Genomic DNA, 21,138 nt, shown 5'->3' with positions numbered 1-21,138 from the left:
TGCTTTTTGATGCTTCCTTTTTTTCTTTCTTTTTGTTTGCACATGTGTGTATGTACTTTTGATTCTCCTGTGGCTGGCCACCCTCTATGCATGCCTCACACAACCACTCCCTCTCAAAAGTCAACAAATGCATGTGTGTCTTAGTGGGCTGCTACCAAACACAGACTTTCAAGGGGGCAAAACTCCACCTTGTCCCGAACCAGAGGCTAAAAAAGATCCACGAAGAGAATCAAAAAAGAGAAAAGAGTCCAAAACCCACCCCAGTCAAGAGCAAAAAAGGTAAGAAGCCATGTGTGTATTGATTTGTATTTTCAGCCCCTGAGTCTTGTGCCTATACCTGCATCCACACCACCATGTCCATCTTTGTAAACAACAGGGTTTATGCATCCCTTAAACCTGTATCCTTTAAAGGCTTTCAAAGGTGCAGTTTTTCATAAAAGATCTTAGAAATGGACAAAATGTGGTATATTGGTAATTTGAGTCAGTTATTTAGTGATTTTCTTAAATATGTGTGTACTTGAAAAACTAGCCTACCAATAAGCAAACAGACCTATGAGTCAGATTCTATTTTTTTTTGTTTCTTTGTCTTTCTGTCTTCATGTCTAGCTAGTGCTCTGATACCTTACAAGTCATTCTTAATAAATAAGCTATGCTTTGTAATTTTAAAATTATGTTCAAGGGGCAAATAAGATGGGTTAATATCAAATAGGCCTATACATTTATTATGGATCTATTTTATTAAGCAAATCCTCCCAATATCCATAATCACTTGTTAAAAAGAAACTCATCTGAATAGTGAGTTATGATAACGCACAAAATAAAGCCCATCACTAAATCAGTGGCTGTCTATGGAAGCAGTTATGCAGCAAGGTCACTTCAAGGCATAAAGTCCTAACCTTCTGTTCATCTTATCCTGTTTCTTGACTTTCAGCAATTCTTTAATTGGAAAAATGGCACCTTAAAGACCACATTTACTCAATATTCCCAATATTTTCATATGTACTTCTACCTTTCCTTGCCTGCAATTCTGGCCAGGCTTGTCCAAGTTACGTAAAGTAACAGGCATGGATCCCATATGCTTCAATGTTCATTTGTCCATTACCATTTCTACACCTTGTATATGCAGTTAACTTATAGAAAGATCCAATGGGCACGGGAGCAGTTTCTTTCTAGAGAATGCAGCAAACTGTCCCTCATAAGATGCATAGCTAATAGTGAACATCAAGGAAAACCAAGTATCACCTGGTCACTCATCTGCCTCCTGGCAGTAAATAAGGGTGGAGGTAAGCCAGAGTTTCTGTTTGTGTTTTTGCTCTGGTGCTCATGTCCACCTGTAAGAAAACTGCAACTTGCTGTCAGGATCAACAAGCTGGAAGGTCTCTGAAGAGGAAGCCACGATGGCAGCTGTCCAGAGTGCTGCTTTTGGACCTCCTATCAACCTCATAGAGCAGAGAGTAAACCGTCCCTGTAGAAAGGCAGCTCTCACTGGACTGAAGCCCATTTCCTAGCATAGAATGAACTACCCAATAGGATCTTTCCTGTGTGTTTGACAGGATTCATCCCAGTGAGTTATATTTTTGGTGAGGTCTGGACATAATTTTCATTGATAGGAAGATATTATTAAATACCCAGTAATGCCCAGGCAGGAATAGCCCCAAATGACAGTAGCATTAAGGTCAAGGACTCTTGTTTTAAATCATGTTCCCAAATGATGGGATTAAATGATTCCTTTTTCCTTGGATTTGTTGTTGTTTCTTTTACATAGACCTGGTGCCTGTGTATAATTTGTGCTGTTCTATGGAAGCAGTGGTTTTCACACTCTGGGGTGCATATGAATCACAAGAAAGAGTCTGACAAAATACAGAGTACAGGGTACTACCCTCAGATAATTCAGCGTTCTTACATGGAGCCAGGAATATGCACATCCAATATCCCCCCAACACCCAGGATTCTGGGTTTAGATCACATCTAGTCAAGATATTGACTCTTTGGTTACTGTACATTTGAAACACTTGTGGCAGGGGAATGAAAATGATTCAGATTCCTGAACCCGATTTGCAGCCAAAAATGTTCTGGGGAATTCCTACCTGAACCTTTCAAAGTTTAATAATGAGACAATTAAACATGATGAATAAAACAGTTCAAGTGCATCTAATACATATCAAACTTTTAGGCTAATTGAATGGATATTAGTCTGGGCCAACTCTTTAGAACTAAACCCATTTTCTCAAAAGAGAGGGGAACTAAAGGAAAATGTGAGTGTTCAGCTGGTTGCATTTGGCGATCATAAAATCCACAGATGCAAATTGCTATATCTTCTCATTTTTAAATCAGCTCCTAAGGTTGCAGTACTTAATTTTCACCATAATATTTTTAGTATTCTTTCTAGATGACATTTAGATTAGCGTCACTTTGGTCACTGTCCCACAGTGACAAGGCAATCAAACAGCGCCGATGATTGCAAGTTGCGTCAATGTTCCTTGGATCCCTTTATTATTGAGATTGGAAATTTTTCTCATTTACATTATTATTTAACATTTCTTGAATGCCACTGCTGCTTTTCACATATGGCCGCATAGAAAGTACATTGTATCAGCAATTAACAAATCCATAATGCCAACCGCCTCAATCCACAGCTCGCTGCATAGATTAATGAGTCTACAGGCAGATGTAAGGGGGCATGAATTCTAAAACATCTCTGAAAATGCATCCAAAGATCTTTTGGGGAGATATGTTTGAAGTCAAGGTTCTGTTCATCCACAGAGCCTTATGCATCCTGTGGGTTCAGAGTTTAACTCCCTCTCCATTTATCTATCATGGTCCCTAAATCATCCACCCACTTGCCCAAGACAGAAGCTGAGCAGCCATCTTGTGAACTCTTCCTTCCCTCACAGCATGTTACAAATTGATTCCTGGCCCAAGCAATGCTCTCAAGTATCTCTCAAGTATTTGCATTACTGTCTCTCTTCAGTGCCGCTGCTATAGCTGAGGTCTCTATCTTCTCTCTCACTGACTACAACAGTTGGCTTATTTATGGTGTCCTTGCCTCACTCAATTAGTGTCATGTGGTGGTTGTTTTGTTTTAATTGTTTGTTTTTGGTGAATATTTGCCTAGCATTGAGTTATATATAATTTTTCTTTCTTTCAACCCTATCTCTACCTCTTTGCTTACAAACACCATTATGTCTAGTACATTTTAATTCTTCTCCTCAATTAAAAAAAAACTGAAATCTACATAAGTAGGTATAGATCTGCCTTACAGAGCTCTGACCACAGTGCTGTACATAGCACACAGGTATGGATGGAGTCTAACAGTGGTCTATGTTCTTGGTCTCATGTTACACACAGAATTGGTGGTGCATTTATGAACATGAACATGACTCTGGTTTGCTTCTAGCTCTGGGTAGGTGTTGGCCTTGTGCATGAATGAAGTATCTCTAAATTCTAGACCACCAGCTTTGCCTAACAGGAAGTAATCATAATAGGGAGAGAGTAAATTCCAGACAAGTTTCAAATAAAAATAAGCATTCCATTTGGCCAAGGAAAAATTCTCTTTGGACATGTCACCTTCATTTAAACCATTTGACTGTCCCATGAAGGAAGATTGCTCCCATACGAAGAGCATGAAGTCTTGTGAAGTCTGTGCCAGTGGTAATGCTTACCTAAAATCCCAAGTGTGTCTTCATCCTGGGTTCACTAAAACCACTCGTACAAAACATGTTTGCAGATGTCACACACTTTGAGCATGGATATGATATCGAAAAGCCACACATATTACTGTTGTGACCACTTTGAAGTCTAACTTAAGGTCTCCAATGTCAAATCCATATCTTCTCAATGTTCATCTCAAAGTGAAGGAACGTATTTCTTCCTCTCTTATTCCTCCAAGAAAAGAATTTATGAAGTTCTGACTTGGGAAACTTGTTCCTTTCTTGGTGAAATACATGCCTTCCTATATTTTGTTATTTCTACAATCATCTTTGGTTTCTTTGATCATTCAGTACCCAGATCAAGCCTGAGCCACTTTTACTATTGCCCACATTCCAATAGCACCTGTGTTCCCGGTGACTGCTGGGCAAGGGTAGCTTCTCAGCCAGCCCCATGCTTGTAACAGGATGGATGAAGCTGCTGTATTGTTGAGTCATGACTTCAGATTCAGATGAACTGCAAACAAGTCAGAGGTCTCCTTGGAATATTTGCCCTCCCCAAGTCTCTTTTTTGAAATTCCCTATTAGCAGACCCAAGAAGCTACAATGCCCACTTGTAATGGTATAGAAACTACTTGTTTTTCTTCCTGTCTTAACATTTGTGACACAAACACTTTGATATATTTGTTTTAGCAGCGTATCTGAGCCCCAGGGCATCAGGGCATAATTAGAAAAGGGCATGAGCTGGAAGAAAAGGATAGGGAAGGGGTAGGGCTGGCTTTCACAATGAAGCAGTGGCTATGGGATATGAGAGTCCTAATTATAAACTATAATTAACCTAGGATTATAGAAGCCATTGCAGGAGCTTGCATGGAGACAGGGGTGTCTCCTTTTAGTGGCTGATGCTTTGGGGCATTCTTAAATTTATATCCATTAACTGCCAAAAAGAAACAAAGGAAAATATTCTACACTCAAACCAAATTCAGGGATAGCACTCTAAAAATTGTAAAGATGAAGAGTTGTCAGATATTATAAATATATATTTTAAGTCAACATCATCCGAGTATCTGATATAGCTGTCCTATTTAGGGAACATTGCAAGGAATGTCCTGCTCTGGCCCTTTAAGTACTCGTGTTTCTAGGCTGGAACAATTTAGTAGCAAGTAAGATTCAGTTATCATGCTTGTTTAAGGACATTTTCATGGATCCATAATGCGGTCTGCAGGCATGCATCCATTTGGAGAGAGAGAATATATCGTGTTTACAGTGCCTGCACCAGCATATGTGGACATTTGCATTTGGAGATGAAAGTATATTCCTTCTTCAGCTGGAGTTTTACCCCTTGTTGGTACTGATTGGAGGCTGAAAGCTGGTTGTATGCAGATCTGTGGACCAGACGCTCCTTCCTCTTCTGGTGAATTCATATGTTTCTTTTTACACCTGGATTTGGCACTTAATCACCAAATAGATGCACTATCAGAAGACAGCAATTATTGTATGCTTTGAATTAATTTTTCGTCATGACTTTCTTGAAAAGGTATCTCACCTTTTGAAATGTTTTGCAACCCAGATTTCAATGTAAAATGTAGAGCCATGCTTGGGGGATAATTAAATGCTAGAAATCTGGTGCTTACCTGGGTGTGGTGACAATTTAACTACTTTGGAGAGGTTTGTTGGTTCCTGACAGAAAAGGGAGGTTTGACTGGACTGCTTGGGGAATTTCAAGTATCAAGATGTTTGTACTACAATCCCAGGACATAACAATACTGAATCAATTCTCCAACAGGCATTAGTGAATCATCTTTAGCTTGGTAAGGGGAACCGTTTACATAACTGGTAACATCCGTTTGCATAATTGATGACTGCTGGGCTCAGTGGGTTTGATTTGATACAAAAACAAAATTGGAAAAGGAGAAAGATGCAACTCTGGATGCATGATTATTTGTGACATGGCTCAAGATGGGAGACGGTGAGGAGACTGAAGATGACAGAGCTGGTGTAACCACGGTGACAAGAACTTGAAGAGCAGCCGACATGACATCTTTCCTATCATGCTGCCGAAAATGTCAGCTTTGTGAAGGACAGTGAGAAAATGGTTTGCCGAAAACTTGAAAGGTGGATTCCAGAGATGCCAGCCATGTCAGATGCAATATAGTCTGCTGTGGCTGCAGAGACCCACTTCTGGCTCCAGTGATGGCCTGCAGGTGGGAGAGCTTCCAGTCTTCGGCAAGGCTCCAAAAATGACTACACTTGACCTGCATATTGTCTCAAGTTCCCAGGATTATGATATACAAGAAGTGAGGTTAGCCAGTGTTCAGTTAGGTGAAACCAGAGGCCAGGGGCTGTTTTTCTTTGTGTGTTGCTGTGCTTGCACATGTGTGTGTTCCTAAAGCATCACTTAGAGGCTTCTGTTTAAACCAGAGACATGAAGAAGGAGGGAATGTGTCCTTTGTAAACTTACATATATGAGTACAGAAAAGAAAAGGAAATGGACCTGAGGTATCTCCAGAAGAGTATAAATCAGATCAGAGCCCTGCTTCTGCGTTTGAATGACCTGCAAGCTTTCAAAATGCCCATCTAAGCCTCCACTGCAGAACGATTGACTCACAGCTGTCAGAAGCAGAGGTAGAGTCAGGCATCAAGAGTTACTGACCTATGAAAATGATGTGGTCCAGCCCCAGCTGCTGAGAGCAGTGCATTCCACCTGCTTCTTCTCATCTTGCCTTGCTCACTTACTGTTCAAACACAGAGGATCTAGTGGCTGAGTGGCAGAGTCTGCTTGGATGTGCAGTTTCTGAAAATTGTAAGAGCTGCCTTCAAGGCACTAATAATGGGTAATAGGTCAATCTACTTTTCTTTCTCCCAAGTCCAGGGCAGTTATCAGGGCAGCGGATACCTAAGAAGCCAGAACCTGGTGAGGTAGGGGATGGACGGTCATGCCTGAGAAAGGGGGCATCCAGGTCCCTGGACATGCATTCTGCATGAAGACACATCCCAGACTAGGACTTGAATTAAAAGCTTAAAATCCTTCTTTTTCTCTTCTCCTTTATGATTTACAGAGTGTTAAATATTGAGAAATGAAAAAGACGCTGAGCTATTTTATGAAACTTAAAGAACATTTCCCGTGTTCCGGGGCGGGGGGGGGGGGAGGGTTAATAAAAGACTGTCCTCTTTGTGACAGTAGACCCACACCACTAATGTGATTTGCTGGGCAGCCACCCTTGTTTTCCTGAGACAACAGAAACTGCAAACGCCTCTTTTGGAAGGGGAAATCAACTCAGAAAGGGGCAGTGTACCTCTAACAAACTGTCTCTGTTCTCAAATCCATCTCAGTCTTAGGGGAGTTAAAAACCTTGGATCAAAAGCATCCTGTCAAGGGGTTGGTAAAGTGACTGGGCCAACGGAGCACCCTGTGAAAGCCAAGCTGGGCCGGCACTGGGAAAGTGGAGGCACAAGGACTCCCTGGGGCTTGCTGCTTGGCTAACCAGTCCAGCTAAATTGACAAATTCCAGGTTCAGTAAGAGGCTCTGTCTCAAAAGATAAAGTGAGCACCACTGAGGGTGACGCTCAGCTAGCACCCATCATCCACACACGTAAAGCCATGCACCAAAACAAAAGCATCCCTTCAGACACTGGCAGAGCCTCCATTGAGGTTTTGTTTTTATATTGGCTACTGTGTGGGGGAGGGGGCGTTATCAATGGTTCTTAGCATGATTCTCAAACCAGTGGCACCACAGAACCCATTAGAAATGCAAATTCTCAGGTCCCATCCCAGACCTACCAATTCAAGAACTCTGGATTGAGCCAGGTGGTCTGGGTTGTCATAAGGCCTCCAAGTGATGCTGGAGCATGGCCATGTTTGAGAATCATAGCCCTGCTAAAAGCACATGTAGCTTCTAAAGAAAATGCAGCTCTCAGGCCAGCAATATGGCTTAACGGACCAAAGTGCTTGCCTCACATACCTGACAACCTGAGTTCAATCCCAGGGACCCACAGTGAAAGACAGTTGTCATCTGATCTTCACACGCACACCAGAGCACATGCATGCCTGCGCTCGCACACCTGCACTCTCTCTCTCTCTCTCTCTCTCTCTCTCTCTCTCTCTCTCTCTCTCTCTCTCTTTCTCTCTCTCTCTCTCTCTCTCTCTCTCTCTCTCTCTCTCTCTCTCACACACACACACACACACACACACACACACAGACACACACACACAATATTAAAAAATTAAAATACTTTAAAAAGAAAACAGCACTCCCTTTAACTACGTAGCACAGGTTGTTTTCTGAGCATCCACTGTGCAGTCATTACTGGTGAATTATGGAAGTCAATGGAAAAGAAAAGGATGTTTGACAGAATTTTAAAAATTAATTATCTGAAGTCAAACTAAAGGGACTCCTTAACTACTGTTACGCTTCTGGTCTTTAACAAACTGATCCCTAGCAGGTCTCTCATGAAATTTGTCAAACACCATCCCTATTGCCAACACCCTCATACTACAGATCTGGCAATTAAAACGTTTGTATTTGCTGTTGAGATCCTGCAGGATCTTATCACCTGATTTTGCAGGTGAAGGTCTGAAGGAGAGCTTTGCAGACTTAATGAGGTTCATTTGTTTTATTTATGTCTAAAGTGAAACTATTCACACTAGCATACTGTGATTAAGAAGTAAATTAAAGTGACTACAACAATAAATGTTTACTTAGTTTCAATAGTGCGATAGCAGTCAGTATTCCCAGTTCTCGTGGAGAGGCCATGAGGAAGTAGGAGCTCTCTGATTCCCTTAATGCGCATCACCAGAACAAAAGGCAAGAAAGAAGCAAAACACAGTTTGCATTTGTGGTAATGCCTTTCATTGTGAGAATGAGCTAAGAAGGTGAGATGCATCTAATCCTTCAGTTCGTATCCTCTCAGACTCAAACAAAAACGCCAAGTCTGACAAGTCTTCTTGGGCAAGGAGTGAACATCTTGATTCACAGACAAGTTTGTCTTGGAATCAAGAACATAAAGCTGGAGATGTACCTCAGTAACAGAATGCTTGTCAAGCGTTCATGGGCCCTCTTCAGTCCTCAGCACCACCAAAAAAGTAAATAAGTAAGTCACTAAAGGTGACAAACCTCTATGGGACACCCATGTCGTTGGCTATGATGTCTAAGCCTCTCTGTTAACTGTCAACTGCATCTAAGAGCAATGAGTTTTCTCTGTGTTCATTTCCTACTAAACATGGAATTGTTTGAATGGCTCCCTTTTCCCTCAATCAAACATGGGGGTGGACATGCCAATCACATGTGTTTAGTATATTAGTAAGTTGGTTTTGGTATAAAGAATATTCAACAACCAGAACTGAATGAAATTCAAATTTGTAATGGAAACAATGTGAGACATTATCAAAGACAACCTAACAGGTATTCTGTGGTGGCCAGAGAGTTTATCCGGGGATTTAAGGACAATGGAACTAGGGATATTTCTTGAAAAAAAATCAATAAACTTTGTGACTTGATCTTTGACTTTTGACCAGTAGATTTGAAAATATTAGCACAGGCTTAGAACTCGAAGTCTCCTTGGTATTGACCATTTTGCTTGTTTTCTTCCCGTGATTGGAGAGGAATACAAAAAAGGAGAATAAAATTTTGCTCTTTGGGGTGACTTTTTTTTTTTTTTTTTTACAAATTTTCAAATAGAGTACTTTTATTGTTTAAAAAGAAGGGAGGATGACCATTTAAAAGCTGACAGACATAGAGCGCTAACATTGCCAAGTCTTTGTGTAGTCAGCTTGATAGACTACAGAGAGTTTTCTTAACTTCTGCTGGAACCCTGGAAAGGCTCATGAGACCACCATTTGTTTGGACTCAGGATGACTGGGCTATGCAGACTGAGGAATGTCCCTGTAGGTGTTCTGTGGTGACACAGCAGTCTGCAAACTGACGTAGCCCATCATCTCAAGTCACTAGAGATCTGGGACGCAGAAGGCTTTGAATGGGTCAGGTTAGCCTGTGTCTAATTTGGCAAATAGAAACTTGGGCTATAATTTACACAGCTGTGAAATTTCCAATGCAAATGGCCAATAACAGATAGGGGAATGTGTGTGTGCTCGTGAGTGACAGGAAACTGAGAGCACTACGATTCAACTGGAATCACCGGCTTTTTTTCCACTGTCTTGCTCTTTATCATAGTAGTTCACTATCACTGGACAACATCTGGGTTATCCTTTAGTTAATACTAAAATTATTTTAAACAGTGATTATTACAAACCGAATAATTTAATGAGGAACAAAATATATGCTTTATATGACACCTGAATTTTGTAGGAATTTTCATAATAATTTGAAGAGTCGCAAACCCAAGAGCCTGTGAGACAGGTAATGCAAACTAGAGATATGGCCAGGTAAACATCCACCCAGCTGAGGGAAAAGGTGTTGGTTGGCAACTGACAGTTAATGTCAACTGTTTAAACTTTCAAGAGAGACCAAAATCCAAACTGCATTGTAAAACTTTCCTAATTTTAAGAACGATGGAAGGGCTGGAGAGATGGCTTGCTGCACTGGAATGAGGACTCCAGTCTTGTCCACGTGCAGCAATGGGCACCTGCACTCCAGCCCTGGGGAAGCAGAGGCAGAGGAGGCAGGCTGGCGGCTGGCCCACTGCATCATCAGGCTTCAGCTCCAGCGAGGGGTCCTGTCTAAACAATTAGGGTGGAGAGCAATTGCAAACCATACCTGATGTTGATTTCTGCCCTCCACAAACATGAATGTGCATGTGTACAGTCACATACATGTGCATGTCTGTGTGCGTGCGCACACAGACACACACACACACAATCATGTTAACTTCTTCAGATCTTTTAAGAATCTATGACCACACAGAACCAGCTGGACTTAAGCTGTGGACCATTTTGCTAGTTCACACAAACACCCACTGAATGGTAACCCTGAACCGTCTTCTACTTGAGAAGCCATTGTGCCTATTGGGTCAGGGCTGTCATTGTGCTTGCTGCTTCTTGAGCAGACAGTTTCCTCCTGGTAGAGATTTGATTTGGTGGTGTCAGCATATGAGGGGGCCGTCACTTCATAATGTGTCTCCCTCCTTTCAGGCCTGATGGAATCGGAACTGTGACTGTTGAAGAAAAAGAGCGCTTCGAAGAAATCAAAGAGCGACTCCGAGTTCTGCTGGAAAATCAAATTACACATTTTAGGTAAGGAGTTGCAGTTTAGGGGTCTGCTGGGGTAAGAATGAGTGTGCACAAAAAAACCCTTCATTTCCAAAACAAACTATCAGAGACACATAAGATCATTAAATGCCAGAGAAAAAAAGGCCAACCAATTGGCTATGGCACCCATTAGCTTCCTGACTTCGCAGTCTTTGTTTATGTTTGTTTGGACATGGAGTCTCATCTGGTCCAGGCTAACCTCAAATTCCCTATATAGCCAAGGGTTATCTTGAACTGCTAATACTCCTGCCTCCAGCACTTGAGTGCTGGGTTTATAGGTGTGTGCCAGCACACACCAGGCTTCATGCCATGCTGAGACTTGAACCCAGCACATCATGAATGCTAGAGCAAGCATGCTACCAAGTATATCCAGATTCTTAAGTGCATTTTAGTTGCTTAAAGAACAAAACTTTCCTTGTGTGATCTGACTGATAATTAATATCATAAAAAAAAGTTGAAGATTCTTCAGAGTTCCTAGATAAAACAGTTTTTAAAACTCCTACAGTTTGGGCCACATTGAATGGGGTAAAGTTAATGGTGTTCATAACTCTTTCCCTCACTCCTGCTAGCTATGTGTAGAAAGAAGGAAACATAGGTCAGCCTGGTCGGGGGCTGGCAGTGGAGACCTGGCATTCAGCAGCAGATCACGCACTTGATGCTCACACTGTGAGATCCACTTCTCCTGTAGAGTATGGGACATTTTTAATACGATAATGTTGGCTCTGCACATAGACTCCGAGGCAGGAACTTCAACAAGACAGTAACTGTGCTTTTATAGTTCCCATAGGCCAGGTGTAGGGCTGGAGGCTAGAAGGCTCTAACTAGTTTTCATCTATAAACAACTGTGTAAGGTAGCTATAAAATCTAGTTAAACAACTAGGAAACGAGGCTGGGAGGAACATGTCCCCATCCACACACTGTAGTCTGAGTATAAGCAGCCCATCCTGTTCTCTATACTTTTGAGCAGTGTTTTGAAGAACTCTTGACTGGCAGAAGCCATTGATGGCACCTGTAGCTATAACTGACATGTTTCTATCTGTGCCACCAGAATTCTCCTTTTTATGCAATAAGATTTTAATGAAGGTCCTTTAATTGACCATGTATTGTAGGCAAAATGTATCAACAATAGCGCAGAGATCCAGTAAGAGTGAAAAACGTCCTCAGTTAGGCAAAGTCAGGACTTATCCCAAATGCATGCCAGCTTCATGCCTCAACCCTTCAGAAATCTAAAGAAGTGTGTTTGGATTCCAGCCGGTTTTAGCTCCTGGCTTTCAATCCTATAATAATACACAAGCCTACATAATGCATGTGCCCTATACTAATCCACGAGGCCATGTTTTTGTTATCTAGTGTTTTCCTTCACAATGGAAATTCACACAGAGCTCGGTGCCACCACTCGCCATGTTCTGCTCTGCTTCAGACATTTGCAGAGTCCCTCTTCACTCATTATTCACACATATACATATATACATTATATATACACATATATGGTGTGAACTGGGATTAACATAACACAGTGTGACAAAATAAAAAGCCTTTTCCATTCCTAGTACAAGTTGCTATAGGAATCAAATTGCAGCATGTTTCCTGCTAATGTAATGGTGTGGGCAACCTGAAGAATTATGTGTCTATTTTAGGTATTGCTTTCCTTTTGGTCGACCCGAAGGTGCTTTGAAAGCTACTCTCTCACTCTTGGAACGGGTAAGAATGAACATGAGACACAGAAATGGATACGCAAATAATTGCAATCAAACATTGCAGTTGGATGGCCATTTTCAAAGGATTTGTTTACCATTCATGAAATACCAGAATAAAAATGAGGAAACTGCCAAAATTCTACAAGTTTTATTTTCAGATTCCCAACTAGTTATAGTGAAGAGTCACTCCAGGCCCTTCCCTGATGCCTCCACAGACTTTGCCTCCTCAGCTGTTCTGGGGTTTCCTTTCTACCCACAGTTTTCACATTAGTTAGCATTAAGGATTTTATACCTGAAGACTTTGAAAAGCAGAAATGAGTGACATGTTGATTTGTAACTTAATAGTCCCCTTTCCTTCTACCTGAAGGTTTTGATGAAAGACATTGTCACTCCAGTACCACAGGAAGAGGTCAAAACTGTCATCCGTAAATGCCTGGAACAGGCTGCGCTAGTCAACTACTCACGCCTGTCCGAGTATGCCAAAATTGAAGGTAAGGCTTCTGCCTGCCACGAGTTTTGAATTTAAATTTTGGTATGCCTCCCTGGGAAAATTTGTCTCTTTTCTTAATGGACACCAAAAACAGTGGTCCATCTGACTACGTTAAGCTGAAGTACTCGAAATGTGGAAAATGCCTTAGCTGTGGCCAAATAAATAGATGACAAGCAGGACATCGGCTCAGGAGACAGCCTCAGGACGAAACCAGCGTTGAGTGTGGGATGTTATGGTATTACTAGGGTCCTTCTGACAGTGTTTACTGTCCTTAAATATCTCCTCTGAGGATAGTGTTACCTGTGAAAGAGTTGGGTAGCATTGTTACCTTCTCTAAATGGAAAAAAAGGGAGCAACCTGCTGTCTACTGCCGATAGTACTGAAAGTAAAACAAGCATTGAATAGTTCAGTATTCAAGTTCTACTTAACTCTATCTTATCCCTTGGAAGTCTCTTGTCTTTGGGGAGCATTTCAAATTTGGTGGCAGAGTAGTAGTATGCAATCATCTCCAGGGGCTCTAAGTTGACTCTGGAAGTCATTCTTTCTTGTAAGCAGAGATGTCGGAAGTGTATTGGTACTGCTATCTCAAGTTTTAGGGAAGCAGTCATTGATGACAGCATAATTAAAAGGAACTTTGAGTAAACTCAACTCAAGAAGGAGCTATGGTTCTTTAGGACCTATTCCCTTTCAAGGGCATTAATTACTTTTCATTGTTACCCCCATTGGCTGCTATAGGGTGATTTGAAAACCACACCCAACCTGACCAGTGGTGTAAGTGTATACATGTGGAAGTTCTGTGTGCAAGACTCAATGTGTCCACACTCTGGAATCTGGTGTTCTCTCTCACACACAAAACACATGATACCTGAATAAAGCAAGCAAAGGCACATTGTCCACCTTGGGACATCAGCTGGGGAACAGCTGATTAGCACACACACACACCATCACATATACTGCCAATGTCCTGTTTCCTTAGAAAATTAGCTGACAATCATGTTAAATTCCCAGTGTTCTGTACACTACATGTCTTCCTCCCTCTCCTGAATTTGTCTGTGTGACAATGCAAATTGTGTACCAGTGGTAATGAGTTCATTGTTATGCATCCAGGGAGAAACACTTAAGAACTGGGCACTAGAAGGGTGTTTATCAACTCTTGTCTCTGTAATGAGTGACAAAAAGAGAGGAACAAGAAGATCAATGGTTAAACAGCTTTATTAGCAAATAATTGTGCCAGCATTCCCAGCCCAGGACATAATGATTGGTTGGATTGGGTAAAGTCAACCATGTAACTAATCCTGAAGCCAAAGATGGGATGGGATCAAGAAATGAAATGTCCAGTTTCCACAACTGCTGCCTCATAGGTCTTGGTCCGGCTATTATTAGTCTTTTGGTAAGATCTGCTCTCTTCTTTCAGATAAATATTAAAAAAACAAAAACAAAAACAAAAAAAAAACAAAACAACCAAACTTTGCGATCTGTAAGTAAAAATGCATTCATTTCCAAAGTAGATCAGCTGGTCTGTAATCTCCTTCTGTGCCTCAGTTCTTCCTGGTTGTGTTAATTATCTTTTGCACTGTGACTTTTAGGTCTGGGGATTCTTTGAAGAAACCAATCTTTTTATTCCAACTCTCTTTTCAGAGAAGTACCTCATTCCACACTACTTGCTCTCTTCTGCTTTTCTCCTTCCTTGTCCGTGATTGGCTCAGCCACTTTTTGATACATCCTCTGCAAAAGTGGCTGAGACACCAATTTCAAAGCATGCTGGGATTGTTAATTCAGACAACCCCACATTCTCTGGCTGCATGTGTCAGGTTTTCTTCCATGAACATAGTCCACTGTAGGCTGGAATATTGCAGCTTTAAAGATATTACTACCAGACAGCTTTCTTTGAACAAGGCTCGGGTCCTACCCTCAGAAAAGAAACCCTCCTTTTTCCTTACACCCGAGCCCCTATCGAGCATTAATAGCTTATCTATCTGAGCATTTTGGAAAGAAGCTGTAGTAATATTGCTGGAGACTATGTTTATGAAGAAATACCTCAAGAGCCTTAGATACTAAAGTCTGGAATCCTTAGTATCTTGGAGCCTTAAATCAATGGAATTCTGTTTCCCTTTACCCATGATGTTTTTGGTCATTGTATTCTTGCCAATGACTCTGAAGAGACATGTAAAATCATGGTCACAATCTCTCTCGTGGCTCACGGCATGCTGAATGGTTAATCCAGTAGTTCCCAAATTTCAAAACTCCTTTTTCTTTTATCCTGTGTTTATCCCAAAATACTCTGTGGCTATTTTTCCTTGAGCTAATGTAACGTTTTCCTCTAACCTATGACCTTTAACCTCTTTACCTCTGACCTAAGCCTCTTGCATGCCCAAATCCTCTTTTATAGGGAAAAAGAGAGAAATGTATGAGCATCCTGTCTTCTGCTTGGCCTCCCAAGTGATGGATTTAACCATTCGTGAGTACCTACCACCTCCTCACCATGCTGTCTTCACTCTTTCTGTTTCCATTATTTCAAGAAATCCAGATCCAAACCAACTCACTCTCCTTGCTTCAAGTTTTTTAGCATTGGCTTGTCTGTTGGTTCTGTCTGTGAAACCCAGTGTGAGAAGTCCAGTCACTTTTTATCAGCCTAAAACAGGTTAGACAATTAAGCCATTTGTTTGTGATAAACTCAGATTTGTCTGTAAGTTTTTTCAGTTCTTCTGTCTGTGACCTGAATGCATTTTTACTTTGCTTGTGTGTAACCCTAATTTGTAAAGTACTTGTCACTGGTACACAATCAAAAGGTACAGCTAAGCTGGGGAGCGAATCACTAGGTGTCAGCCAAAGGACATCTGAGGCAAAGTCATGCTTTCTTTATCCATGTTTAAGATGTCAAACCACGATGGGTATGAGATCATGCAAGATGGTCCGTACTCTGTGAAAACTAGATCTTCTATGCTTCCTAGCTAGTCTCTCTCAAGCTGGGAAGTTTTCCTCCTTCTCTCGGGAGAGTTTTACTTGCCCTTGTCCTCAAAGCTCTGGACACAACATATGACTTAATTGTCATTTGAAGAGTTCATGTATGTTTCATAGCTTGATTTCACATTAAACTTAATTTACTAATTTTCTATTTGTGCAGCATTTTCCACATCTGTGAAGGAGCCTTTTTTTGCTGGCCCCCAAACTTCGGGGCGGTGGGAAGCCAAGGGCAACCTCTTCTGTCCAATATCATATATCACGCATAAGTGGGGGGCATTTTGGTCCACTTGCTCATTAATCTTGCATATGTGTTCTTGTTTCTCTTTCTCTTCTCTCCTCATTGTGCTCTCTCTTTCAAATAGAGAATCAGAAGGATGCAGGTGAACCGATTGTATATGCCTTATCAATTTCCAGGACTGTTGAGTTACATTCAGTTTGTGTTTTTGTTTTTGTTTAGTAGCTCCTTAAGGTATGTACTCCCGGAGAGTGGCGTGGAGTGGCAATGACACTTAAGGAGTTAATTTGTGCTGTCTAAACGCATCTCATGCCCATTCACTGTTGGCCTTGGGCAAGCAGCATTTCTGTAAAGGAAAAGGAAGTTTGAAGGAGCAGAGTTCTGGTTTGCTGCAGAACTGCCTTCAGCCTTGGTTTCAAGGTCTAGTGATTTGGTGTCGTGTGTGTGGTGTTTTGTTTTGTATTTTTAAAGACACTGAACCAAATGAATCTTCCCTCTCAGTTTTCTTTTCTCTTTTGTTTGCTGTTTTCTGCCCTCTGGAGAAGTTCATGTTCTTTGATGAGTGTCTACTTGTCAGGAGGAAGTGGTGGTGTCTGTGCTTGTGTGTGCTGTGTGTGGTCAGACTAGGCAGGAGCTGTTATGAGAACATTCTCTGGCTTTGGAAATCCCTTCTTGTTTCTTCTCAAGACGTGAGAGCTCTGAAATGAAATATTAATGAATGTATATCGATCAGTGTCCTTAAGAACTAAAAGATTCCATAAAGATTTTTCATAACAGTTGAACATATTTCAAAACAATTCAGACAGCATTTTAACATGTGCCAAACACCAGGTTAGTAATAACTATTTCAAGATTCAAAACTATGCTCAAGACATATGTGCCCCCTCCATAGGGAAGGTACCCAGTCATTCACTCGTTCAGCCATGCATCTGTCCATTCATCCAATTAGGCAAGCACTTGGTGAGAGCCTATCCTGCAGCAAGAACAGTGTGAAAAGTCAGGAACTATCCAAATGAGAAGGGAACAACTGTTATCTTCATGGAGCACCAAAGCATATGTGTAAACTGCAAATTCAGTACATTACAATCTCTATTGATTATGTGTCAGAGGAATATGACATTTTCATAAAACCTTAGACACATTCAGGTGATAATAAGGTTTCAAGTGCACATTGAAAGAGCTACATTGGAATCAGTTTCTGAAAACTGGAGATTGGAAAGACATCCTGCACAGAGCAAAATATACCAATGTACAAAACTACACAGCTGATAAAAATAGCATTCTTATATAAAATGCTCATCCATGCATTCTGTAAGCTAGGTGTGGTCTTGCATACACATAACACATTTAATCTTCAGAACCTCTTATATAGTTACTCCCATTTTACAGATGAACAAACAAAGCTTAGGGAAGCACAAATAATGAACAAAAACACAGTCCTAGAAGCAAGCCCAGGCAGAGAGCACATGTCTACTCTCCCTAATTCAACATGGCTATAAAACAGTGTCAGATCAGGTAGCAAAATAGGCAGGAGCAAGATCTCTATGGCCTTTACATGCCATACAAAGACAGTAATCTGTTTGGCAATGGTGGCACACACCTGTAACCCTAGCATTCAGAAGGTGGAGGCAGCAGCCCAACCTGGACTGTGGTGAGTTGAAGGCACCCTTCACTTTGTAGCAAGGCCCAAAAGAAAATGGTTATAGCTGCTTCCAGTAGTCCAAAGTTCCAAAGAAATCCAAAAATTTCCCTGGGAATCTCTGTGTATTCATATAGATTTTCAGAGGATAGACTCCACACATCTTACCTCTATGAGTGATAGCCATTGAAGGTTCCTTAAGCTAAAATAAAGTGCCACTCCAGAAAAACAGTATTAGCAGTGATGTAAAGAAAAGTCTGAAGTACAGGAATAGAGTAAAATTGAACTCAATGTGAATGTGAACTTTGGGACATTCAAGCCTCCTTCTAAGCAAATTAGTTCTCCATATCTTTTTTCTTGGCCTTTAAATGTCTGCTTTTCCTGTATCATTCCCCTACCTTTTTAGATTCCCTAGGAAATAGAAGAGATAGAGAGGTAGGTAGGTAGATGATAGATAGATGGATAGATAGATAGATTAATTGATAGATGATAGATTGATTGATAGATTGATTAATTGACAGATTAGATAGATAGATGATAGATAGATAGATAGATAGATAGATAGATAGATAGATAGATAGATGGTAGACAGGGTAGATATAGATATGGAGGTATGGAGGTAATGGCAAGGAGCTGACAGGTTACAGTGCAGATTGGGAGGGGTAAGATGCCAGGACTAGAATACAGAGATCTTCTGATGTGTTTATTCAGAGCATGTTTTGAGAATCTACAATATTCAGCCCATGGCTTTCTGGTGGACTTTATGCTTTCTATCTTGTGACATTATTAGAAATTAAATATTCAGCTTAGTTACAGTATCACAAGAAAAATAGAGATACAAAAGATTACAAAGGTCTAGAAAAGAAAAACAGTGATCCTACAAAAGAATTCTTTTTTAAAAAACACATTTTCATTAAACTGTCACATGTTCTCAATCAAGTGAGCGCCAGGGAATTCAACACCACTGTTGCTACTCTGCCTCCACTCGTGGCTAAATCCTTGCATCATTTTCTGATGTCATAGTGATTCCACTGGACTTTTCAATGAAACTTTTTCCTTCATATGTGCCAAGGATTCACAAAACTTGTGAAGATGATCTCTTAGATAGGGGATAGATGTAGAAACAGGAAAGTGGGATAAAGAAGGAAAAGAAAGAAAGCAACAAACAAAGAAACAAAGAAAGAAAGATGGACATAGGAAGAAAGCAGAAAAAAGGGAAGGAAGGAAGGAAGGAAGGAAGGAAGGAAGGAAGGAAGGAAGGAAGGAAGGAAGGAAGGAAGGAACATAAATAGCTAGATAGATACATGCATGAATGGTGGGTAGATGAATGGACAGAGGGCAAATACCCCACCTTGGCCTGGGCACTGTGCTAAGAACTTTATGTGGATGATCCAACTGGATCTTTACCTTAGACTCACAAGCATGGCTTCACTGTTGCTCCATTTTAGGTGAGGAAGCTGTGTTTCAGGAGGGTAAGTGACTTCCTCAAGCACTACTTGAACTCTGATCTACTAAATACAAGTGCTATGTTTTTTTATCCTTTTTCCATACAGACCACAAAAATGGTAGGCACTTGGACAGTATCCATTCAGTGAGTGGAGGTCAAAGGTACCTATAGCTTTTTAATATAGAAAGAACAAAAAATAACAGAATGGCCCCATCCAGGGTCAGATAGTTGCCCAGATCTTTACATTGTGAATTCTTCCTGCAGTGTTTGTAGAGATTGTTCCTCTCCAATTGACAGAAGCCTTCTAGAGCAGGTCAAATCCAAAGAAGTTACCTTGGGAAACAATGTTTGATGTGCATGTATAAGAACCTGAATTTTGATTCCCCAGCATCCATTTAAAAAGCCACACATGACAGCATATGCTTATAATCTCAGCAGTGGAGGTGTGTAGACGCTGAGATCTCTGGGTCTTGCTGGCCATCTGGCCTCCTCAATGAGTTGCAAGCCAGTGAGAGACCCTGTCCCAAAAAATGGAGGTGGAAAAGACCAGAGGAATGACATCTAAGGTTGATTTGTAGTCTCTTCATGTACACACACACACACACACACACACACACACACACACACACACTTACTTCACATAAGGGCTTCCAGAGTCTGTACTGTGGGTTCATGCCTTCTGAAATTTCCAGTTGAATTTTCCACTAGTCTAGAGACTGCTGAAATAGAAAGAGACAACCAAGAAGACGTTCTCAGCAGAGCACTGTGCAAGCTCAGTTACCACGCAGTCTCCCCCAAGAAACCAGTGAGAGTGAATTCCGTTGATCAAGGATCCAAGCTGTTCTAGAATGAGGGGTATCTCTTGTTTCATGTCTTATACATCAAGAGTTAAATGTCTCTCTTTCCATCTAGTTTGTCTAAATGATGCCTAGATAAATCAGTTTCTAAGTCCCAATTATTCTGTGAGTAACACTTCGTTTAGACTATACAAACAGTGAGGAGGACAAGGAAAAACAGTTCATTTACCAGCCTGTTATCAAGAGAGATTTGGAAGGAAGAGAGAATGTACTAAAGTATGTCATGAAGCAATGGACATAAAGCCGTATCTTTCCTTCCAGAAAAAAAAAATATGTCACTATAGATGCTAACTGTTGTTCAGAGAGGATTGGAAACATGCTTAGTGGCTGCATCCATATCTCATTTAATTTTCACAAGAATTCTAGGAGATTAGTGCTTTATCACAGTGTTTCATTGAGTCTAAAATTAGGCCATTGATCATGAGGTATACCATTAATTTACTATGAAGAATATAATAATGTTGCCAGCCAACTGGTGACATGCCACCAAATGTAATAGGCGTCCAGATTTCTGAAACATTAAATGTGCTTTGTGTACTAAATGAGGTTAAAAAAAAAAATTGGTGTCTGTTCATGGAAATCTTTTTGATTTCGAGCTTTTTAGCCTTCGATGGCTGAGCCATCTCTCCAGCTCTGTTCATAGAAACCTTAAAGCAGAAAGCTGCTGATCGACATGCTGAGAATGAAACAGCTGCTTAGGTGCAGGGTCCAAACTTAACCAGGAGCCTTCCTAACTCCCAGCTCACACTTTCAGCTTCTGCACTATCAAGTGCTGTAATTGGTCAGCAGTAAAATTGTAAGATCATAAAGTGGCTTCTCAAAGAGGAAATAAAAACCTAGGGAATTATTAGATAAGCCCTAACTTCATTTGACAAACCAGGAACCAAGTCCTGGAGAAAAGCACCGAGACTTCAAATAAACAGAGTGGTCATTCTCAAGTCTGTTGTCCCAAACACTG

The 21,138-nt window shown here is 40.9% G+C and overlaps 1 protein-coding gene across 12 annotated transcripts in view; it reads left to right on the top strand.

Annotated features, from left to right (window-relative positions):
* Window positions 1-21,138, top strand: part of LOC114700784 (calcium-dependent secretion activator 1) — a 178,584-nt gene that overhangs the window by 47,223 nt on the left and 110,223 nt on the right. For 5 of the 12 annotated variants that reach the window (XM_028880565.2, XM_028880568.2, XM_028880564.2 and 2 more), the window contains 5 exons: window positions 10,735-10,836; window positions 12,489-12,552; window positions 12,916-13,039; window positions 15,428-15,496; window positions 16,365-16,382. In XM_028880565.2, coding sequence (XP_028736398.1) covers window positions 10,735-10,836; window positions 12,489-12,552; window positions 12,916-13,039; window positions 15,428-15,496; window positions 16,365-16,382 — 377 coding nt within the window. The remainder of the gene's footprint in view (window positions 1-10,734; window positions 10,837-12,488; window positions 12,553-12,915; window positions 13,040-15,427; window positions 15,497-16,364; window positions 16,383-21,138) is intronic. The other 7 variants (XM_028880569.2, XM_037208668.1, XM_028880571.2 and 4 more) reach the window with 3 other exon arrangements.

Source organism: Peromyscus leucopus, chromosome 9 (assembly GCF_004664715.2).
Source record: "Peromyscus leucopus breed LL Stock chromosome 9, UCI_PerLeu_2.1, whole genome shotgun sequence".
Classification (NCBI taxonomy): domain Eukaryota; kingdom Metazoa; phylum Chordata; class Mammalia; order Rodentia; family Cricetidae; genus Peromyscus; species Peromyscus leucopus.
This window is presented reverse-complemented; position numbering and strand designations above follow the sequence as displayed.